At 58.6% G+C, this 23,719-nt stretch overlaps 1 protein-coding gene across 1 annotated transcript in view; it reads right to left on the bottom strand.

Moving 5' to 3' along the window:
- The window catches only part of NOC2L (NOC2 like nucleolar associated transcriptional repressor), a 54,724-nt gene that overhangs the window by 4,027 nt on the left and 26,978 nt on the right, over window positions 1-23,719 (bottom strand). Inside the window, exons 13-17 of the mRNA XM_068158318.1 lie at window positions 18,649-18,762; window positions 18,377-18,478; window positions 13,515-13,658; window positions 9,807-9,920; window positions 3,904-4,039 (exon numbers count right to left, since the gene is read on the bottom strand). Coding sequence (XP_068014419.1) covers window positions 3,904-4,039; window positions 9,807-9,920; window positions 13,515-13,658; window positions 18,377-18,478; window positions 18,649-18,762 — 610 coding nt within the window. The remainder of the gene's footprint in view (window positions 1-3,903; window positions 4,040-9,806; window positions 9,921-13,514; window positions 13,659-18,376; window positions 18,479-18,648; window positions 18,763-23,719) is intronic.

Below are 23,719 nucleotides of genomic sequence, written 5' to 3'. Positions count from 1 at the left end.
CCTCCCTGCACAACCCATCCCAGGGCTTCACCACTCTCATGGGGAAGAACTTCCTCCTCCCCTCCAGCCTCAATCTCCCCACCTCCAGCTTCATTCCATTCCCCCTAGTCCTATCACTGCCTGAGATCCTGAGCAGTCCCTCCCCAGCCTTCCTGTAGGCCCCCTTCAGATCCTGGAAGGCCACAATGAGGTCACCTCAGAGCCTTCTCTTCTGCAGACTGAACAGCCCCAACTCCTTCAGTCTGTGCTCACAGCAGAGCAGCTCCAGCCCTCTGCTCATCCTCCTGGCCCTGCTCTGGACACCTTCCAGCACCTCCACATCCCTCTGGCCATAGGGGCTCCAGAACTGGAGGCAGGACTCCAGGTGGGGTCTCCCCAGAGCTGAGCAGAGGGGGAGAATCACCTCCCTTGCCCTGCTGGCCACACTTCTCCTGCTGCAGCCCAGGCTCTGCTTGGCTTTCTGGGCTGCAAGTGCACACTGAGAGCTCCTGGTGAGCTTCTCCTCCCCCAGCACCCCCAAGGCTCTCTCCTCAGGGCTGCTTTCCAGCCTGGATTTGTGCCTGGGGTTGCCTCCAGCCAGCTGCAGGACCCTGCCCTTGGTCTTGTTGAACCTCCTGAGGTTGGCTTGTGCCCAGCTCTGCAGCCTGCCCAGGTCCCTCTGGCTGGATCCCTCCCCTCCAGCCTGTCCAGGTCCCTCTGGATGGATCCCTTCCCTCCAGCTGTCTGCTGCCCCACACAGCTTGGTGCCATCAGCAACCCTGCTGAGGCTGCACTCAGTGCCACTGTCCCTGGCACCCACAGGGATGTTGAACAAGGAAGTCCTTCCCCTTGCCCCAGACCCTCCTACTGCCTCACTCCATAGCATCCCAGAGTGGCCTGGGATGGAAGGGACCTCCAAGGGTCATCCAGTCCAAGCCCCTCTGCAGTGACCTCCTGCACTAGAGCAGGTTGTGCAGAGCCCTGCTGAGCCTCACCTTGAGTATCTGCAAGGATGGAGCCTCAAGCACCTGCCTGGGCAGCCTGCTGCAGAGTTCCACCCCCTCAGCTCCACTTCCCAGCTGAGGAAGGGAGCACACACCCAGCAACTGCAGGGCCCCCCAGCTGTGCCTGCCTCTGGCCCCCCAGCAGCACAGTGGCCAAGAGAGAGGGAAGTGCAGCAAACTGAAGCCTTGGCTGCTCTGACTTCCATCTGCAGCCAGGCCTGACAGTGACTGAGAGCAGAGCCTGGCTGGGAGCAGCTCACACCCCACACAGAGCAGGAACAAGAGCTCATTGTCTGCACCTCCCAAGGCCCAGGCCCCTTGCCCAGCTCCCCTCCTCCCTGCCCCTGCTCTGTGCCTGGGGGCACTGCAGCCTCTGCTGTCCCCACCCAGCACCTCAGCACCCACGGTGGGGCTCAGCACAGTTGCTCCTGGAGCTGGGAGCTGCCTTCAGGGCCTGTTCCCTCCCTCCAGAAATGCCCCTGCTAAGAACAAAGCCTCTGGACTGCTGGAAGGCAAGGCCACTGCTGACCCTGCTGAGGGACCAGAGCCCACTGGAGACCTGCAGTGTGGGCCTCCCACTGAGCTGGGAGGGAGAGAGAAAGAGAGAGAGAGAGAGCCCTCTGCTAGCCCAGGGAGCTCAGTGCTGTGCTTGCACTCTCCTCACCACACAGCTCAGGCTCCTGAAGCTGCCAGAGAAGCTCCTGGAGGGCTGGCACAGGCACAAGGCCAGGGGTGCTCACCACAGCTGTGCCTCACCAGGAGCCCAGTGCAGGTCCAGCAGTGCCAAGCAAGCTCCCAGGCCTGCAGCAGGTCAGCTGCCTGGCACCCCCTGCCTCTCAGCAGCCTGCCCTCTGGACTCCACTTTCTGGCTCTTTTAGGAGCCCCTGGGATCCTTCTGAGGGATGACTCCCTGACCTCCAGGCTCTGCCTCAGCCAGGCCTCTGTGTGCTCTCCCTCCTTGGTGGGGCACATGCCATCAGGCTCCTTTGGGGCACCACAAACCTCTTGAGCAGAGGTGGTTTGGCCTCCCTGTCACAGAGGCATTGAGCAGTTGGGGCTGGAAGGGATCTCTGCCCTGCCCTGCCCAAGCAGCAGGGCCCAGGGCAGGCCACAGGCAGGGGCTGAAGGCCTCCAGAGGAGGAGGCTGCACAAGCTCTCTGCTCTCCTCCCACCCTTTGCCAGGTCACCCAGGCAAATCCACTGCCTTCCACCTCCAGCTACCAGACAAAGACTTTCCCAACCCTTCCTCCCTGCTGTGTGCCAGGTGGCTGGCAGGGGAGAGTGCTCCTTGGCTCTCTGCCTCCTGACTTAGCCTCTCACAACAGGCACAAGGGCCCAGGACTTCACCCACAGCCTCCACCTCCCAGCAAGGACCTGCTGCATCCAGAAGGCTCTGACACCCCAAACCCCTCCAATGGCAGCAAGTTTTCCTTCCCCCTCCCCGTGGGGAACTCCTCAGGCAGGTTCCACAATTAGCTGTGGCCCTCTCGTGGCCACAGCCAGAGACTGACATCACTGCACCTCCCCCACAGCCTCTGCACCTTCTCCTGCCTCCCCCAGAGCCTCTGCAGCCTCCCCTGCCTCCCCCAGAGCCTCTGCAGCCTCCCCTGCCTCCCCCAGAGCCTCTGCAGCCTCTCCTGCCTCCCCCAGAGCCTCTGCAGCCTCTCCTGCCTCCCCCAGAGCCTCTGCAGCCTCTCCTGCCTCCCCCAGAGCCTCTGCAGCCTCTCCTGCCTCCCCCAGAGCCTCTGCAGCCTCAGTCACCAATAAAAGACAGATAGGAGGAGTGCAAGAGGAGGAGGGAGAACCATTCTGCCACCAGAGAGCCTTCTCCTGGGGGCCACTCCCTCTGAGAGTTACTGCTGGCAATGCTGAAGAGTTGAGGGTCTTCAGCTTGGAGGGGAGAAGGCTTCAGAGGGAGCTGTGCCAGCAAGAGGGAGCCCCCAGGAAGGGCTCTTGGTCAGGGAGTGCAGGGCTGGGGTGAAGGGCAGAGGTTTCAAGTTGAAATGGTGCAGGTTTAGAGCAGGCAGGAGGAAGAAATCCTGGACTGGGAGGCTGGAGAGGCACTGGAAGAGGAGGCCCAGAGGGGCTGTGGATGCCTTCTCTGTGCAAGTGCTCAAGGCCAGCTGGTGGATGGGGCTTTGAGTGGCCCTCCTCTGAGCCTGCTCCAGCAGGTCCAGGCCCTTCACTGTGCTGAGGGCTCCAGAGCTGGATGCAGCACCCCAGGGGAGGCCTCAGCAGAGCACAGGGGCAGAATCATCTCTCTTGAGCTGCTGGCCAGGCTGCTGGGATGCAGCCCAGGCTGCCACTGGCCTTGTACCATAGGATCATAGACTTAGTCAGGGGGTGGAAGGGACCACAAGGATCAGCCAGTTCCAACCCCCCTGCCATGGGCAGGGACACCCCACACTAGATCAGCCTGGCCACAGCCTCATCCAGCCTGGGCTTAAACACCTCCAGGGCTGGGGCCTCAACCACCTCCCTGGACAACCCATTCCAGGGCTTCACCACTCTCATGGGGAAGAACTTCCTCCTCCCCTCCAGCCTGAATCTCCCCACCTCCAGCTTCATTCCATTCCCCCTAGTCCTATCACTGCCTGAGATCCTGAGCAGTCCCTCCCCAGCCTTCCTGGAGCCCCCTTCAGATCCTGGAAGGCCACAATGAGGTCACCTCGGAGCCTTCTCCAGACTGAACAGCCCCAACCCCTTCAGTCTGTCCTCTCAGCAGAGCAGCTCCAGCCCTCTGCTCATCCTTGTGGGCTGCAGGAGCACACTGCCAGGAGCACACTGCCTGTGCTCCTTCCCCCCAGGAGCTGATCAGAGCCCAACGTGGCCACCATGCACCCATCAGGGCAGGGCTGTGCTGCCCCACACCACCCAGAGCTCTGGCCAAGGAGAAAGGATTCCCAGCTCCAGCCCTTACCTTTCATAGGCAATCCACCATCCTCCTCCTCAGAGTCAGTGTCCAGCTCAAAGAGGTCCTTGAATTCCTTCTTATCTTCCTCCTTCCTCTCATCCTGCTTCTTTCTTTTGATTTCTGGGAAGTTCAAGTCCTCAAGCTGGGAAAAAAACCAAAGGCAGCAGTGAGCACAACCTGGATCTGTGCTTCTCAACCTGGATCTGTGCTTCTCAACCTGGACCTGTGCTTCTCAACCTGGACCTGTGCTTCTCAACCTGGATCTGTGCTTCTCAACCTGAAGTGCTGAGCTTCCACCCAGGGATATGGCTCTGCCCAGCATGCTGAAGCCTTCTGCTGCCCACCCAGGAGAGCAGCAGCAGCAGCTGGACCTGTGAGGCAGTGACAGAGGGGGAGTGATGCATGCAAAGCACCACTGCCCTCTTGCCCTTCCCCTAATGAATGACTTCTGCTAAGGGCCCTTCAGGTTCTGAGAGGTTGGTGGCCAAGCACAAGCAAGCCAAGGCTGTGCTGCTCAGCTCTCAAGCAGCATTTTCCACCCAAGCCAGAAGCTGTGGCAGCTACAGCAGAGGATCTGCCTTGGTGGCTGCAGAGCTGAGACCTGAGGGGAGCTGGGCCACAGCAGGCAGAGAGGGGAGCTGGAGCTCTCCAGCCTGGGGCACAGCAGGCAGGGAGGGGGAGCTAGGGCACAGCAGGCAGAGAGGGGAGCTGGGGCACAGCAGGCAGAGAGGGGGAGCTGGGGCACAGCAGACTGCAGAAGGGAGCTGGAGCTCTCCAGCCTGGGGCACAGCAGACTGCAGAGGGGAGCTGGAGCTCTCCAGCCTGGGGCACAGCAGGCAGAGGGGAGCTGGAGCTCTCCAGCCTGGGGCACAGCAGGCAGAGAGGGGAGCTGGAGCTCTCCAGCCTGGGGCACAGCAGACTGCAGAGGGGCTCTAGAGCAACCTGCTCTAGTGGAGAGTGTCCCTGCCAATGCCAGGGGGGTGGAACTAGATGATCTTTAAGGTCCCTTCCAACCCAAAGCATTCTGTGCATCTCCTCAGTGCACACAAAGAGCTCAGGGGTGGAGGCCATGAGGATGGGGCTGGGCTCTAGCCAGTGGAGGCCAGGGACAGGATAGGAGGCACTGGGCACAGACCCAGGAGGTTTCACTTCAACTTGAGGAAGAACTTCTTCCCTGGGAGGCTGCCAGAGCCCAGGAGCAGGCTGCCCCACCCTGGGAGTGGGGTTCCAGAGCCCTGCAGTGGGCTGCCCCACCCTGGGAGCAGGGTGCCCCACCCCAGGCAGCAGGGCAGCCCCACCCCGGGAGCAGAGTGCCCCACCCCAGGAGCAGTGCCCCACCCCTGGAGCAGGGCGCCCCACCCCAGGGGAGCAGAGTGCCCCACCCCTGGAGCAGAGTGCCCCACCCTGGCAGCAGGGTGCCCTGAGAGGCTGTGGAGTCTCCTCTGGACAGATCCCACCCCCTGACACGCTCTGGTGCACGCTGCTGTGGGTGCCCCTGCTTCAGCAGGGGGGGTGGGCTGGGTGGGGCCCAGGGGTCACAGTCTCAGTGTCACAGAATCACCAAGGTTGGAAAGGACCTCGAGGGTCATCGAGTCCAACCTATCAACACAGACCCCATGGCTAGACCATGGCTCCAAGTGCCACATCCAATCCCCTCCTGAACACCTCCAGGGATGGGGACTCCACCACCTCCCTGGGCAGCACAGCCCAGTGGCCAACAACTCTCTCAGTGAAGAACTTTCTCCTCACCTCAAATCTAAACCTCCCCTGGCACAGCTTGAGACTGTGTCCTCTTGTTCTGGTGCTGGGTGCCTGGGAGAAGAGACCAACCCCCTCCCGGCTCCAACCTCCCTTCAGGGAGTTGCAGAGAGCAAGAAGGTCTCCCCTGAGCCTCCTCTTCTCCAGGCTAAGCAACCCCAGCTCCCTCAGCCTCTCCTCACAGGGCTGTGCTCCAGACCCCTCCCCAGCCTCGTTGCCCTTCTCAGGACACTTCCAGCCCCAGCCCTCAGCGGTTCAGCACAGCTCAGTGCAAGCTGCTGAAGGCTCTGTGCACCCCGGGGCCTCCCCTGGCCCCTCCAGAGCTCAGGGGGCCGGGAGCCCGGCTGCTGCAGCCAGCCGACAGCCATGCCATTAAGCACTTGCAATTGACACCACCTCGCTGCTCCCTACACCTCTCCGGAGGGGGCTCAGGGGGAGGATTTACTTGCAAGGGCTCAGGCCAGCAGGGCAAAGACAATCAGAATGCAAATGAAACCCCAAGTGCTCTCTGCAGCCGCCGCCCCTGCCCGGCTGCAGCCCCCCCGGGAGGCGCTCAGGCATTAGCAGACATTAGCCGGCTTGGGCAACGTTCACCCTGCCAGTAATAACTCATTTGTTCTCTCCCACCCCTCAGACCACCCCTCAGCAGGCTCCTCTTCCACCACATCCACTCCAGCCCTCCCCTGAGCTTCCCCCCAGTGGGAGAAGAGGGAAGCAGAGCCTGCGTGGGAAAGGCAGCTCTGAGCAGGCAGAGGGAAGAGGGCTGGGGGTGAGGAGCAGACACCAGGAGCCCTGCACCGGCTCCTGCAGCCAATTCCAGCAATTTCCCCCAGCCTCTTTCATGGTTATGGTCCCCAGCTGGGCAATATTGATTCTGGGGGCTGAGCACTTACAAGCAATAACCTGCAGCACCGGGATGGAAAAGTCAGCAGCTCGGCCAGAGGGGAGCAAATCATCAAGCACCATTTGCAGGCCCCTCATTCTAAATCATCCTCCCAGCTGCTCCCTGACATCAGGAGATGCCTCTTCCTTCCACCCCCCCCTCCAGAGACCTGCTGCTGGGCTGCCTCTGTGCTGGGAGAGAGCAGCACACCAGAGGCTTTCCATCAGCAGGCACAGAGTCACAGCCCCCCCTGCGTGGGGAGGCTCAGAAGGGACCTCTGGGGATCATCCAGGCCAACCCCCCCCTTGCTAGAACAGAACAGAATGAACCAGCTTGGAAAAGACCTTGGAGATCATCAGCTCTCACCCAGCACCATCCCATCAGCTAATCCAAGTGCCTCATCCAGGCTCTCCCTGAACACCTCCAGGGATGGGGACTCCATCACTCCCCTGGGCAGCACATTCATAGTATCATAGAATCAGTCAGGGGTGGAAGGGACCACAAGGATCAGCCAGCTCCAACCCCCTGCCATGGGCAGGGACACCCCACACTAGATCAGCCTGGCCAGAGCCTCAGCCAGCCTGGCCTTAAACACCTCCAGGGACAGTGCCCCAACCACCTCCCTGCACAACCCATTCCAGGGCTTCACCACTCTCATGGGGAAGAACTTCCTCCCCACCTCCAGCTTCATTCCATTCCCCCTAGTCCTATCACTCCCTGAGATCCTGAGCAGTCCCTCCCCAGCCTTCCTGCAGCTCCCTTCAGATCCTGGAAGGCCACAATGAGGTCACCTCAGAGCCTTCTCTTCTCCAGACTGAACAGCCCCAACTCCTTCAGTCTGTCCTCACAGCAGAGCAGCTCCAGCCCTCTGCTCATCCTCCTGGCCCTGCTCTGGACACCTTCCAGCCCCTCCAGATCCCTCTTGCCATAGGGGCTCCAGAACTGGAGGCAGGACTCCAGGTGGCATCTCCCCAGAGCTGAGCAGAGGGGGAGAATCACCTCCCTTGCCCTGCTGGCCACACTTCTCCTGCTGCAGCCCAGGCTCTGCTTGGCTTTCTGGGCTGCAAGTGCACACTGAGAGCTCCTGGTGAGCTTCTCCTCCCCCAGCACCCCCAAGGCTCTCTCCTCAGGGCTGCTTTCCAGCCTGGATTTGTGCCTGGGGTTGCCTCCATCCAGCTGCAGGACCCTGCCCTTGGTCTTGTTGAACCTCCTGAGGTTGGCTTGTGCCCAGCTCTCCAGCCTGCCCAGGTCCCTCTGGCTGGATCCCTTCCCTCCAGCCTGTCCAGGTCCCTCTGGATGGATCCCTTCCCTCCAGCCTGTCCAGGTCCCTCTGGCTGGATCCCTTCCCTCCAGCCTGCCCAGGTCCCTCTGGATGGATCCCTTCCCTCCAGCCTGCCCAGGTCCCTCTGGATGGATCCCTTCCCTCCAGCCTGCCCAGGTCCCTCTGGATGGATCCCTTCCCTCCAGCCTGCCCAGGTCCCTCTGGATGGATCCCTTCCCTCCAGCTGTCTGCTGCCCCACACAGCTTGGTGCCATCAGCAAACCTGCTGAGGCTGCACTCAGTGCCACTGTCCCTGACACCCACAGGGATGGCCAATTCCTCTTTCTGGGGAGAGCTTCTTCCTAACATCCAACATAAACCTCCCCTGGCACAGCTTGAGACTGTGGCCTCTTGTTCTGGTGCTGGGTGCCTGGGAGAAAAGACCACCCCCCACCTGGCTCCAACCTCCCTGCAGGGAGTTGGAGAGAGCAAGAAGGTCTCCCCTGAGCCTCCTCTTCTCCAGCCTAAGCAACCCCAGCTCCCTCAGCCTCTCCTCCCAGGGCTGTGCTCCAGCCCCCTCCAGTCTGCATCCCACCCAAAGCCCTGGGGAGAAGCAAAAGGAAGGGGCCCAGGCTGGGTGTGGCTGTGCAAGGCAGGCTGCAGCTCACAGCAGCTCTCAGCCAGGCTGAGGTTGGCTTTTTTCCCCTCCCTCTGTTATTATTTTCCCCCCTCCCAAAGGCTGCTAATGGGACATGGATTTTCCCGGCTCTAATGGGCCTCATGGTGTTCCCCCTCCTGCTGGGGCTCACAATGCTGCATCATTAAGCTCACAGTCCCCACCGAGAGGCACAACAGCTCCATTCACCCGGCACCGAGGCCAGGCAGCCACAGGCCTTTTGGAGAGCTGGCTCCGAAGTCTGCCTCTCCCTGCAGCTGAGCTGCTCAGCCTGCTTCCTCCAAGGGAAAACAAGGGGCTGCCACTGCCCTTCAGACCTCCTCTGCTTGCTGCAGTCACCCTCCTGTGCCTTGCTACCCCAAGCAATCCCCCTGAAGGGCAGCTCTCCATCTCAGCTGCCCACCCCAAGGGGCTCCAGTGCCCCTCCTCCCCCTCCCATGAGTTACCTGCACCTGAAGGGGGCTACAGGAGAGCTGGGGAGGGACTTTCTACAAGGGCTGGGAGTGATAGGATGAGAAGGAATGGATTGAAGCTTGAGCAGGGGAGATTTAGACTGGAGGAAGAAATTCTTTGCAGTGAGGCTGGGAAGGCACTGGGGCAGGTTGCCCAGGGAGGCTGTGGCTGCCTCCTCCCTGGAGGTGTTCAAGGCCAGGTTGGATGAGGCCTTGAGCAGCCTGGGCTGGTGGGAGGTGTCCCTGCCCATGGCAGGGGGTTGGAACTGGATGGTCTTGCAGGTGCCTCCCAAGCCAAACCACTCCAGGACATGACTTCCCTCCCCCCAGGGACCCAGCTCCTCTCCTCCAGGGGCTGGAGCGCCTCTCCCCTTGTGCTGCTTCACTACCTGGCAGGTGGCAGCTCACAGCAGCAGGGCCAGCTTGGACCCCACTCACAGCTCTCACTTCTTGCTGCTTCTTAGCTCCCCCTCCCCAGTTTCCTTTCTGCAGAGGCCACATCCTCCTTGGCTACCTTGGCCCAGAACACAAGGGTGCTCCCCCCCTGCCTGGCTGCCCCAGGCCGTTTCAGCCTCTTGTCCTCATCTCCAGCTGGTTTATGAACACTCCAAGGATCTCCAAGGGCTTCTACCACACCCTGGGACTTGTCTCAGAGGGACATCCTCATGCCCCATTGATGACTTGCTCCCCACCACATGCTGGGGGGCACCCATCACATTTGTTTGGGGCTCCCTGGCTCCTGGCCACTGGCACTGCTTCAGCACCCAGGCAGCTCTTCTTCAGCAGGCTCCCATCCCATCTTCTGCATCCTGAAGGAGAAGGCAAGGAGCCTCCCCCTGGCACAGCCCATGTCCAGTCACTCTGGCACTTCATCCTTACCCTTTCTTTGCCACTGATTTCCAGCTGGATCTCCTTCTCTCTTAGCTTCTTCCACTGAGAGTAGTACTTGGTCAGAGGGGTCCCCTCCTCTCTCAGCTGCTTCTCCCACTGCTCCTGTGGAGAGAGGGGATCACAGGATGGCAGGGGGTTGGAAGGGACCCAAAGAGATCAGCAAGTCCAACCCCCCTCAGATGCATGAAAGGCTTTCCAGACAGTTTCTTCAACACAACTTTGACAAACCCAGGGAGTCAGGGGCAGAGGTGAGGACCCTTTCCCAAACCACCTTTTTGGGTGAGAAATTGGCACCCATGGCTAAGAGTGCAAGGGTTTGCCTCTTTCAAACCACAGAACCTAACCCCTCAGGTCACCCTCACCTTCCTGAAGCATCCCCACTGCTCTCTAATCCCCTCAGGTCCCTCTCACCTTCCTGAAGCATCCCCACTGTTCTTTGATTCCCTCAGGTCACCCTCACCCTCCTGAAGCATCCCCACTGCTCTTTGATTCCCTCAGGTCACCCTCACCCTCCTGAAGCATCCCCACTGCTCTCTAATCCCCTCAGGTCCCCCTCACCTTCCTGAAGCATCCCCACTGCTCTCTAATCCCCTCAGGTCACCCTCACCTTCCTGAAGCATCCCCACTGCTCTCTAGTTCCCTCAGGTCCCCCTCACCTTCCTGAAGCATCCCCACTGCTCTCTAATCCACTCAGGTCCCTCTCACCTTCCTGAAGCATCCCCACTGCTCTCTAATCCCCTCAGGTCACCCTCACCCTCCTGAAGCATCCCCACTGCTCTCTAATCCCCTCAGGTCACCCTCACCCTCCTGAAGCATCCCCACTGCTCTCTAATCCACTCAGGTCCCTCTCACCTTCCTGAAGCATCCCCACTGCTCTCTAATCCCCTCAGGTCACCCTCACCCTCCTGAAGCATCCCCACTGCTCTCTAGTCCCCTCAGGTCCCCCTCACCTTCCTGAAGCATCCCCACTGCTCTCTAATCCCCTCAGGTCACCCCCACTGCTCTCCACTTTCCCCCCACCAGAGCTGCATGGAAGAATGAGCTCAGAATTTGGGTGCAGGGAGCAGCCACAAATGGCAGTGTGTGAAGAGCAGAGAGCATTTGCTTCCCATTGCTCTTGCACCCCCACCCCCTCCCTTCCCTTCCCTCAGCTCCCTCTCTCCCCTCTCTTTTCTGGCAGTGTTTGATGCTAAGGATGCCAATGCCCCACATATCCTGGGAGACAGCCTGGCAAACTCAACCCAGCTTTTTGAGGGGCACTCCAAATGGTTCTGGGAAGCCCAAGCCCTGGGAGGGCTCTGTCCCTGTTTGGGGCATTTGCACCACCTGCTTGCAAAGGGCCAGAGGGAAAGCACAGGGACCACCCTGCCACAAAACCTGCATGCAAGGAGCCTAAGCCCCTCTGGCTCTTCCACCCCCCCAGAGGCACTGAGGGCACTGCTCCTCTGCTCCCAGAGGCATGGATTATCATCCCACCAACCCAGGGGAGGGAAGGGCTTTCTTCTCCCACAGGGCAAGAACTGCTGGAGCAGGTCCAGAGGAGGCCATGAAGATGAGCAGAGGCCTGGAGAACCTACAGGGGCAGCCTGAGAGAAGAGAAGGCTCCAGGGAGACCTTAGAGCAGCCTTCCAGGGCCTGAAGGAGGCTACAGGAAAGCTGGGGAGGGACCTTTTTAACAAGGGCTTGGAGTGATAGGATGAAGGGAAACAGACTGAAGCTTGAGGAGGGCAGATGTAGACTGGGGACTAGGAAGAGTTAGGATTAGTGATGGTGGTGAGACACTGGAACAGGCTGGATGCCCCCTCCCTGAGGGTGTTCAAGGCCTTGAGCAACCTGGGCTGGTGGGAGGTGTCCCTGCCTGTGGCAAAGGGCTTAGAACTGGATGATCCTGAAGGGTTTCCTTCCAACCCAACCCATCCTATGGACCTCTGAAGCATGCAGACCCCCCAGGCAATCCATGCAGTTCACACTGCTGCTCCACCCCCTGGACTGGCAGCAAAGCTCTCTCCAAACTGCTGCCCCCTTCCTTTAGCCAACCAACCTCCCTCCCTCCAAGCAAGCTGCCTGCTGCTGTCCCTCCAGAGCCAGCCCAGCCTGATCCACGCTGCTCAGCCCTGCCCAGATGTCCCTGGGCCAGCAGGGGCACCAGTGTCAGCTGGGAGAGACAGACACACAGGCAGGAGGATGTTAGAGCCATCATTTTGCCCTTGCACAAGGGACTGCAGGCAGAGCTGCTGGGCAGAGCAGCCAGGGGCAGGCTTGCTGGAAGCCCTCTTTCATTTAGCCAACGACCCTGCCCTGCTCATCTGCTTCATGGGGAGCCCCTGAGGCTGAACTCTCTGCCTCTGCAGAGTGGGTGGTCACAGCAAAGGGGGGGAGGGAACCCTAAAAATACAGAAAACAGAGCAAGAAAACCCCAAGCACTTTGCTGCAGGCAGGAAGAGCAACTCCTGGAGCCAAACAGTGCAACCCAAATGGTATTTACAGAACCAAAGGCTTCCTTAAGTCACTTGAAAGCCAGTGCCAGCAACCCCCTTAATCCCTGAACAGCTCTGCTGCAGCCTGGCACTGAGCAGAGAATCAGAGAGTGTTAGGGCTTGGGAGGGGCCTCTAGAGATCACCCAGCCCAAGCCCCCTGCCAAACCCTTGATTGATGAGGGAGGATTTCAAAGGATGATTTTCCTGCAGTGCCTTTCCCCTGAGTGTCTGGGAACAAAAATCAGTCTGCACTGCAACCCCAGCCCCATGCCCAGCCCCATGCCCACAGGTGGAGCTTGCAGTGCTGCACAGCTCTGCTCTACCCTGTGGCCAGGGGGCCCACCCTGAGCCACCAATGATCTCACAGACAGAGGTACTGCCCCCTCTCTCCTGCCAGGCAATGAAGAGCCAGACCCACTAGCTCCTCTCAGCCCCAGAGGCCTGCACACAGCCCCCTGCAGCCAGGCTGGCAGAGGCTTCTGTGCTGAGATAAAAAGCAGAGGGAAAGTGGCCAACCCAAAGGACACCCAGAGCAAGCTGCACTAACAAGTCCCACTGCAACCTGAGGGGAAAAAAGCCTTACTGAGCAGCCTGCTCCAGGGCTCTGCCACCCTCACAGCAAGGAAGTCTCCCCTCACACCGAGGTGGAACTTGCTGGCTTGCAGTCTGTGTCCACTGCCCCTTGTGTCCTGCCACAGGACACCAGGGAGAAGAGCCAGGCCCCTTTTTCCTGACACCCACCCTTCAGATGAACATTGATCAGCTCCCTTCTCAGGCTTCTCTTCCCCAGGCTAAACAGCCCCAGGGCTCTCAGCCTTTTCCTCATCAGCTGCTCCAAGTCCCTTCGGCCTCAGAAACCTCCCCCTAGGACTTCAGGTGGGAACTGGCACAGGGACAGGCTGATGAGAACCAAGGAGCTTGTCAGCAAAGGACATGGCCCAGCAAAGCACAGCCCTTCAGTGCATGGCTGTGTGCTCTAAAGCCTGGAAGGCTCCAATCCATGGCCTGTGTTTTCCATGAGGCTCTTGGCTGCCAGCTCCGGCACCGGAGCCCAGCTGAGCTCAGTCCTTTGGGAACATCCGCCCCGTCCCACACGTTCCCCTTGCCATGATCTCCTCCTCCCTCTGCCACCAGCCCAAGCCCAGCAGCCAGAGCCCTGAGTGGCTTTCCCCCCCCACCCCCCAGCCCAGGAAGCCCAGCTGGAAGCAGCAGGCTCACCACAGCCTCCCTGCTGGCCACGCCGAAGGCAGCTCTCTGCCGCCGGCCGCAGATGTAGGCAGAGTTTTCCTGCAGCTTCTCCAGGAGCTGCCGGATGGGCTTGGAGTAGTTGGCAATCTTGCACTCCTTCAGGAAAGACTTGAGCTGGGAGAAGGGAAAGGAGAGGAGTGGTGAAAGCAGTGTCATAGTTTCCATAATCAGATCCCATCAGCTTAAAAAAAACCCCAAGCAGAAAGTCCTTTCCCCACCCCGCAGGGACAGCACAGAGCCTCCTCTGCAGGCAGGCCACAGCACACCCAGCCCTGGGGGGGCCTCTCTCCCACCTCAAAGAGCTGCAGTGAGAGGCCAGATGTTCACAACCAATCCAGCACAGGAGCCTTGCTCCAAACAGAAAGGGACCTGGGGGTAATGGCTGACAGTAGGCTGACCAGGAGCCAGCAGTGTGCCCAGGGGGCCAAGAAGGCCAAGGGCATCCTGGCCTGCAGCAGGAACAGTGTGGCCAGCAGGAGCAGGGAGGTCATCCTGCCCTGTGCTCAGCACTGCTTAGGCCACACCTGGAGTCCTGTGTCCAGTTCTGGGCTCCTCAGTTTAAGAAGGACATTGAGAGACTTGAAGGTGTCCAGAGAAGGGCAAGAAAGCTGGGGAGGGGTCTGGAGCACAGCCCTGGGAGGAGAGGCTGAGGGAGCTGGGGTTGCTTAGCCTGCAGAAGAGGAGGCTCAGGGGAGACCTTCTTGCTCTCTACAACTCCCTGAAGGGAGGTTGGAGCCAGGTGGGGGTTGGTCTCTTCTCCCAGGCAAGCAGCACCAGAACAAGAGGCCACAGTCTCAAGCTGTGCCAGGGGAGGTTCAGGTTGGAAGAAGTTCTTCCCAGCAAGAGAGATTGGCCATTGGGATGTGCTGCCCAGGGAGGTGGAGGAGTCCCCATCCCTGGAGGTGTTTAGGAAGAGCTTGGATGAGGCCCTTGGTGCCATGGTTTGGTTGATCAGATGGTGCTGGGTGACAGGTTGGACTTGATGATCTCCAAGGCCTTTTCCAACCTGGTTAACTCTATTCTATGCTATGCTACTCAAACCAGCTCTTTGCACCCTGCTACACTACTTCATTCTGGAAGATATCTATCAGTGGAGTTCAAGCTGCCAGCAGGCAAAGGTTTCTGCTCCTTTGGCACTCAGCTCCTAGCTGCCATTGTGGTTAGCAGGTCAGTGGCTCCTGCTCAGGCACTGAGCAAGAGGGATTGTGGATGAAGTGCATGGAGGAACCTGTGCCAGGTGGCCAAAAGCAGAGGGAAAGCAGGACTGGAATGGGGAAAGGCCTGGGGGGTCTGTAGAACACCAGTCCATACTGGAATGGGAATACCAGAGACAAGAGGCTGTGGAGGAGACTGAAGGCAGAGTTTGGGAAGAGACTTGGAACTGGGAGGGAAGAGTCTGTGGCCTGGGAGTAAGGGATGGGACAGCAGGAGGAAGCTCTTCACAATCAAGGTGGTGAAATACTGGAAGAGGTTGCCCATGGCTGTGGTTGAGGCCCCATCCCTGGAGACATTCAAGACCAGACTTGCTGTGGCCCTGGGCAGCCTGCTCTAGCTGGAGGTGTCCCTGCTGCCTGCAGGGAGTTCGGACAAGATGACTTTGGAGGCTCCCTTCCAACCCAGCACAACCTGTGAATGCACTGCTGCAGGACCTGCTGTCTGCCACCCATGCAGGATGTCCTCCCCCCAATTAACCTGGGAGAAGAGAAGCCTCTGCTGCTTTGATCTCCATCACACATCCAGGTCAGAAACCCCACCAAAAGGGATTTCAACTGAACACCTTCCTCCTTCCCCCCAGACCACACAGCCCATCAGACAAGTCCAAAGACACCATCAGCAAAACTCTTCCTGTGCTGGCTCCAGTCTCTCCTGCTCTCCCTCCCTCCCTCCCTCCCTCCCCTTGCTAAAATATTTATTTTTTAGAGGTGCTGCATATTTATCTCCACTGAGAGATGCATTTGTCATCCCATTTATCTCACTTGATCCCCACAGCTGCAGCCCCAGAGCCATTCCATCCTCTGCCACATACATTATCATTTTTCTTCCCTGCCAGAAGTGTCACCAGAAATCCTGGGGAGAAAAGCAGAGCTCAGCCTCCATTCTCTGCAGCTTGCTCTGCTTTCCACCCCCCCTCCACCTCTGTTGCCAACCCCCCCCACCTCTGTTTCCAACCCCCCCTTCCTCCCTCTTACCCCTGCAATCCCTCACAGTCCCAACCACAGATATTAACACAATGCAGTGAGATCTCAGCCCTGTGCTAAGAGGCAGAAAACACAAACCAAGAAGGTAAAAGAAGACAGAAGAGAGGGAAAAGGACTCTGTGGATGCTTTTTTTCCCCCCACCCCCCCCCTTCCCACTCTGCTAAACACAACCACCTCATCTTCCCAGAATAAAAGCCACCAGAACATACATGTGGATGTGTGTGTGTGCCTCCAGGTCATTACCATCTCACAGCACTTCCCAGCCAAGCAGCTCTGTGATTAGTGGGATTGATTCTGTCCAGCTGCCAGCCCTAAACACCAAGGGTTTAGCCCAGCAGACACCACAGCAAAACCCCAGCTCCTCTTACTGGAAATGACACTGAGGGAACTGCAAATGACCTGAAGGCAGCTGGGGGGTGTGTGGCAGGGAAGCCATAACAAGCCCAATTCCCCTCTCTCACAATGAAAGCAGAGGGAATATTCAGCTGAGGACAGAGTGGGCAGCAGTAGGAGTGGCTGCTGGCAAGGCAAGCCAGCACCTCCTGCCCTTCTGCCTAGCTCCAAGTGCTGCCTGGAGCATGCCACCTCCTGCCTCCAGCCAGCAGGACTGCTGCTTGCCCAGCTTTAAGCTCTGTGCTGCCTGCCCTGGCTCTGGAGCAGGGAAGAGGCAGGCTTTTTCCTAACACAGAATTACAGGATCACAAAGTGCCAGGGGTTGGAAGGGACCTCTGCAGCTGCTCCAGCCCAGCCCCTCTGCCAAACAGGATCACACCTGGGGCACATCACACAGGAACACATCCAGAGGGGTTTGGAAAGTGTCCACAGCAGGAGACTCCACAGCCTCTCTGGGCAGCCCTGCTGCAGGACTCCAGCAGCCTCACAGCAAAGCAGTTTCTCCTCATGGTGAGGTAGAGCCTCCTGGGTTCCAGCTTGAACCACTGGTCCGTGTCCTGGGCACCACCAAACAGCACCTGGCACCTTCACCTTGCCCCCCACCCTTCAGATATTGACAGACATTGATCAGATCCCCTCTCAGCCTTCTCTTCTCCACACTCAACAGGCCTAGGCCTCCCAGCCTTTCTTCACAGGAGGGCTATTGAAGCCCCTTCCTCATCCTCAAAGGCTCTGCTCTCCGGAGGCAGTGACCACCCCGGGGCCGTCCCAGCGGCCGGGCCAAACAGAAACCTCTGGACTGTCTCCTAGCCCTGTTTGCTCTCCTTTCCTTTCCTCTGCTGGGACACTTCCTGCCTTCCAGGCAAAGAGGTTTTCAAGTTGAGTTTGAAGGCAGCTCAGCCCAACTTCCCCCAAGCCCAATGACCAGCAGAGGAGGAACACAACCCACGCCAGCTGGAAGGCAGCCCCTACGCCACGGCACCGAGAGAAGCCTCAGCTCACCCAGGAGGAAGAATCAGGACAGATGGATTTTTACAGTTAACTGGAACCAGTCCAGCAGAAAAGCCTTCCCCCCCACCCCCCCACCTCCCCCTCCCCACACTTTCCCAAAGGCTCTGAGACTTTTGGGAAGCTCTAACCTCGGCATCCCCAGCCCGGCAGACGCCACGAGGCTGCGGTAAGCAGGAAGCCGACAGCATTCGAGCTCTGCAGAAGAGGGAAAGGCTGCTCCCAGGGTGTCCCTGGAAGCCACAGGGCTCTGGGTGCCAGAGGGCTCTCAGCCCTTTCTCACTGCAGCTGCAACATCAGCTCTGACAGCTCTGCTGCTCCCAACAGCTGCCGGCTGAGAGCAGAGGGCTTTGTTTGCCGCCGCTAAGCGAGAAGCAGGCGAAGGCAGAGCGAGCAGGAGCTGCTCTGCTAGCACACAGAGTGCCTGGCAGCTCACATGAGCCAGAGCAGCCTGCTGCCAGCCAGCCAACAGCCTGTGCCAGGCTGCAGGGACACAGCCAAGAGCCATGGGCCTAGCAGATGCCAGCCTGTTACATGCAGCAGAGAGTGTGGCCAGCAGGAGCAGGGAAGTCATCCTGCCCTGTGCTCAGCACTGCTCAGGCCACACCTGGAGTCCTGTGTCCAGTTCTGGGCTCCTCAGGTTAGGAAAGATGTTGAGGTGCTGGAAGGTGTCCAGAGAAGGGCAACAAAGCTGGGGAGGGGTCTGGAGCACAGCCCTGGGAGGAGAGGCTGAGGGAGCTGAGGTTGCTTAGCCTGCAGAAGAGGAGGCTCAGAGGAGACCTTCTTGCTCTCTCCAACTTCCTGCAGGGAGGTTGGAGCCAGGAGGGGGTTGGTCTCTTCTCCCAGGCAAGCAGCACCAGAACAAGAGGACACAGTCTCAAGCTGTGCCAGGGGAGATTTAGGTTGGAAGAAAGTTCTTCATAGGAGGAGAGATTGGCCATTGGGATGTGCTGCCCAGGGAGGTGGTGGAGTCCCCATCCCTGGAGGTGTTTAGGAAGAGCCTGGATGAGGCCCTTGGTGCCATGGTTTGGTTGATCAGATGGTGCTAGGTGAGAGGTTGGACTGGATGATCTCTGAGGTCTTTTCCAACCTGGTTAATTCTATTCTATAACTGGAAGGCAAATTGCTCTCCCAGCACATTTAGGGCCATCCTGAGGTCACTGCTCATTTAAATATCTTTATCCCACCCTGTGCATGCTCATGGCAGGCCCAAGAAGCATTTGACACCTTACCTGAACGACAGTGGGGAGAACCAGCTCTGGGAATCCAATGCTGTAGGCTTGGCAATGCAGATACTCAAGCAGCAGGTCATAAAGCTGCTCAATGAGTCCATCCTGAGCAGAAGAAGTAGAAGAAATATCAGATGGGAACCAAACCTTACAGTGCCCAGGCTGGGAAATGGGTCTGCAGAGTCTTAGAGGACAGGAACACAGCCCACAGTGCCTGGGCAGCTCTGCTGCTCCTAGAGAAGCTGAGCACTGCTGCCTGCTGGGGTGCCACTTACTCTGAAGGCCTTCTCCTGCAGGTTGGCATTGGAGAGCTTCAAGATGACTGCAAAATTGAGAGGCTTAGCACTGATACGTCCTGGCCTCTTGTTGAAATCCACCTGCTGGAAAATCTGCAACACAAACCAAACCCCCAGCAGCTGAGTGGGGAGATGATCACAGCACAGGACACAACAGGCACCCAACCAGCTAAGGGGGCCTACAGGAAGGCTGGGGAGGGATTTCTCAGGCAGTGATAGGACTAGGGGGAATGGAATGAAGCTGGAGGTGGGGAGATTCAGGCTGGAGGTGAGGAGGAAGTTCTTCCCCACGAGAGTGGTGAAGCCCTGGAATGGGTTGACCAGGGAGGTGGTTGAGGCTCTGTCCCTGGAGGTGTTTAAGGCCAGGCTGGCTGAGGCTCTGGCCAGGCTGATCTAGTGTGGGGTGTCCCTGCCCATGGCAGGGGGGTTGGAACTAGATGATCCTTGTGGTCCCTTCCACCCCTGACTGATACTATGATAAGTGTTCCAGTTGGAAAAGGCCTCAAAAGGTCACTGAGTCCAACCATCCACCTAACCCCACCACAGCCATTAAACCATGTCCTGAAGACTGAGATCCTGCAGTGGATGGCACTGCTGAGAAGACAATGCACACATCTTGATGCCTGCTTGCTTGTCCTAATCACTCTCCCACAGCTTTCTATACAGGGACAGTGAGGGAGCCAACACAACCATACTTTGAAGACCTGAGTGGGAAAAGGATGACAGAAACCAAACCCCCAGCAGCTGAGTGTGGAGATGATCACAGCACAGGACACAACAGACACCCAACCAGCTAAGAGTGACCTTTAGAGGCCTTTTCCAACTGGAACAGAGTCCAACCATCCACCTAACCCCACCACAGCCATTAAACCATGTCCTGAGACTGAGATCCTGCAGTGGATGACACTGCTGAGAAGACAATGCACACATCTTGATGCCTGCTTGCTTGTTCTGATCACTCTCCCACAGCTTCCCTATGCAGGGACAGGGAGGGAGCCAACACATCCATGCTTGAAGCTTTGAAGACCTGAGTGGGAAAGGGATCACAGAAGGATGAGGTAAAAGGAATCCAGCACAAGGAACTAGGGGGTTAGCTCCTCAGACCTCTGCTTCTAATGGTCAGAAAGATCAGCCTGAGGAGGAGATGGAACTGCTGGAGCAGGTCCAGAAGAAGCCAAGATGGTCAGAGGGCTATGGGGACAGGCTGAGAGAGTTGGGGCTGTTCAGCCTGGAGGAGAGATGGCTCCAGGGAGACCTTAGAGCAGCCTACCCCTACCTGATGGGACCTACAAGAAAGCTGGGCAGGGACTTTTTACAAGGGCTGGTAGTGACAGGACAAGGGAGAATGGATTGGAGCTGGAAGAGAGGAGATTTAGACTGGAGATTAGAAAGAAGTTCTTTCCAGTGAGAGTGGGGAGAGACTGGCACAGGCTGCCCAGGGAGGCTGTGGATGCCTCACCCCTGGAGGTGTTCAAGGCCAGGTTGGATGAGGCCTTGAGCAAGCTGGGCTGGTGGGAGAAACCAAAAGGAGCAGCACCACCACTGTGTCCTTTCCCAGCCTGCCAAGGGCAGAGCTCAGGAGAAGGATGGTGAGAAGTGCAGAAACTGCCTGATCCAGGGCAGATTCCCAGAGAACCCCCCCCCCCAAAAATGGCAATCAAGGGAGGTGCTCACTGGCACTCATTTAACATTCATTTACCTATCTGCTGACAGCCCCTGAGGAGCACCCCCTGCCCACCCACACTGCTCAGCACCTCAGAAGCAACCTCAAAAGCTCCATTTCCCTGCCCCCACCACCTTTAAATCACACTCCTGAGCAGGAAATCATTTCTATTCCCTTTATGCAGCAGCACCACATTCATCATCAGACCCCCAAGCAGCCCAGCAAGGTGGGGATGGATGCAGCACAGGGGTTGCTGGAGGCTGAGGAGGGAAGGGGAGGGGGCTGAGGTGAGGAGAGGAGGCAAGGGGAGGGGGCTGAGGTGAGGAGAGGAGGCAAGGGGAGGGGGCTGAGGTGAGGAGAGGAGGGAAGGGGAGGGGGCTGAGGTGAGGAGAGGAGGGAAGGGGAGGGGGCTGAGGAGAGGAGAGGGAAGGGAAGGGGAGGGGGCTGAGGTGAGGAGAGGAGAGAAGGGAAGGGGAGGGGGCTGAGGTGAGGAGAGGAGGGAAGGGAAGGGGAGGGGGCTGAGGTGAGGAGAGGAGGGAAGGGAAGGGGAGGGGGCTGAGGTGAGGAGAGGAGGGAAGGGAAGGGGGCTGAGGTGAGGAGAGGGAAGGGAAGGGGAGGGGGCTGAGGTGAGGAGAGGAGGGGAGGGGAGGGGGCTAAGGTCAGATGGATGCCCTCAGGCCAGAGAAGCATGGAGACTGCTATTGATTTTGGTGCATTTTATTTGTCAAGCCAGGTTTATTTGGAAGGGAGGGACAAGCTTGGTGGCTTGTGAAAACAAAGAGCCCCAGAGCCTGGGGAATCAATGCCATAAAGCTCGTTATGCACAGTTATTTCTTTGGCCAAAACAGGAGTATTGATCCCTGAGGTCAGACACATCAAAGTGAAAGGCACCAGCAGCTGGGGGGAGGGGGTGGGGGATCCTAACCTGTCACTACCCCTGCATGGAAATGCAACCAGAGGGGCTGAGACTCTCCCAGGAGGTGCTAAGGACCCAGGCACAGAATGGGTTGGAAGGGATCTTAAAGCTCAGCCAGTTCCAAGCCCCCTGCCAAGGGCAAGGACACCATGCCCAGGGTGCACAAGGCCTCATCCAACCTGGCCTTGGACACCTCCAGGGAGGGAGCATCCATAACCACCCTGGGCAACCCCTTCCAGTGTCTCCCCACCCTCACTGGAAAGAATTTCTTCCCAACCTCCAATCTAAATCTGCCCTGCTCAAGCTTAAAGCTGCTCCCTCTCACCCTCTCACTGCAAGGATGAGCAGGAAGCACAGGGGGAAATGTGGTTTCCCTCTCAAGACCCTGCAGGATGGATCAGCTGACAGGCTGAGGGAGAGGATGGCTGATGTCTAGGAATCCTGTGGCAGGGGTGGCAAAGTGATAATAAGGGACTGGAGGGCCAGCAAATGTCCAAAGACAGCAATTTGGCTAAGGGATAACCACTAGCAGCCAGAGGAGAGGCCAGGGCAGGGCAGCACAGGCAGGAAGGAGAGGGAGGGATTGTTGTAGCAGCCTCCAGCTCTCACAGACTGTTTCCACGTGGCTGCTGAGGAGGCTGCTCAGCTCCAGCTCTCCAGCACCAGAGTGCAGAGCAGCTCTGCACCCACAGCACTCCCACTGTGCCACTCCACCCACCCCCACTTCCTTCTCTCAGGCTCCAGCAAAAGCCTCCTGGCTCTGCCTTTGATCACCCCAAAGCTGGCAGCCCCAGGCCAGCTCACAGCAGGGATGCAGCGCTCGGCTGGGTCTGCCTAGAGCTTTCCTGCAGCTCTGTTCCTCCTCCTCCTCCTCCCACTTCAGCCAGGGAAGGGCTGGGGGAGCCCTGCTGAGCTGCTCAGGCAGAGGCTGATTCCTGTCAAGTTCAGAGGAGCTGCCCAAGTGTCTGCAGCAGCTGGCTGGGAGCCCTCCCAGAACAGTTGTGGTGGGAAGGCACTTTGGGAAGGCAGCTGGCAGGGGCAGCTAGAAGAGCTCAGGGCCACATCCAGCCTGATTTTGAGCATCTCCAAGGGCAAGACACTTATCCAGGCACCCTGGCCTAGACACACCACTGCTGGGTTCTTTGGGGCCTCTTCCACTGCATTCTCTGCAAGGTGCCACTGAGTAAAGTCTGTGTTTAAACCTCTTTATCCACAGAGGGAAGTTGAAAGAGAGCTCTGGAGGTCATTCTCATAGAATCAGAGAACTGTCAGGGTTGGAAGGGAGCTCAAGGCTCAGCCAGCTCCAACCCCCTGCCATGGGCAGGGACACCTCACACTACAGCAGGTTGCTCACAGCCACATCCAGCCTGGCTGCAAACATCTCCAGGCAGGAGGCTTCCACCACCTCCAGGCAGGAGGCTTCCACCACCTCCCTGGGCAACCTGTGCCAGGCTCTCACCATCCTCCTGGGGAACAACTTCTTCCTCACAGCCAATCTCAATCTCCCCACTTCTAGTTTTGCTCCATCCCCCCCCAGTCCCATCCCTCCCTGACACCCTCAAAAGTCCCTCCCCAGCTTTCCTGTAGCCCCCTTCAGATCCTGGAAGGCCACAATTAGGTCTCCTTGGAGCCTTCTCTTCTCCAGACTGAACAGCCTCAACTCCCTCAATCTGTCTTCACCCAGGGAAGGGCTGGGGGCTGTCCAACCTCTTGATACAGAATAAACCAGGTTGGAAAAGACTTCAGAGATCATCCAGTCCAACCTCTCACCCAGCACCATCTGATCAACTAAACCATGGCACCAAGGGCCTCATCCAGGCTCTTCCTAAACGCCTCCAGGGATGGGGACTCCACCACCTCCCTGGGCAGCACATCCCAAGGGCCAATCTCTCTTTCTGTGAAGCACTTCTTCCTAACATCCAGCCTGAACCTCCCCTGGCACAGCTTGAGACTGTGTCCTCTTGTTCTGGTGCTGGGTGCCTGGGAGAAGAGACCAACCCCCACCTGGCTCCAACCTCCCTTCAGGGAGTTGCAGAGAGCAAGAAGGTCTCCCCTGAGCCTCCTCTTCTCCAGGCTAAGCAACCCCAGCTCCCTCAGCCTCTCCTCCCAGGGCTGTGCTCCAGACCCCTCCCCAGCTTTGTTGCCCTTCTCTGGACACCTTCCAGCACCTCAACATCTTTCCTAAACTGAGGAGCCCAGAACTGGACACAGGACTCCAGGTGTGGCCTAACCAGTGCTGGGCACAGGGCAGGATGAGCTCCCTGCTCCTGCTGGCCACACTGTTCCTGATGCAGGCCAGGATTCCCTTGGCCTTCTTGGCCCCCTGGGCACACTGCTGGCTCATGTTCAGCCCACTGTCAACCAGCACCCCCAGGTCCCTTTCTGCCTCATCCAGTCTCTCTTTAAACACACCCACCCTGACCAAGCCAGGCCCCCTCCAGCCAGCTGCTCAGCACAACATCCAGGTGGTT

The sequence above is a fragment of the Melanerpes formicivorus genome, unplaced genomic scaffold (assembly GCF_026170545.1).
Source record: "Melanerpes formicivorus ecotype bairdi unplaced genomic scaffold, bMelFor1.0.p_v2 SCAF_39, whole genome shotgun sequence".
Taxonomy (NCBI): domain Eukaryota; kingdom Metazoa; phylum Chordata; class Aves; order Piciformes; family Picidae; genus Melanerpes; species Melanerpes formicivorus.
The sequence above is the reverse complement of the archived record's forward strand: the minus strand, read 5'-3'. Positions and strand labels throughout refer to the sequence as shown.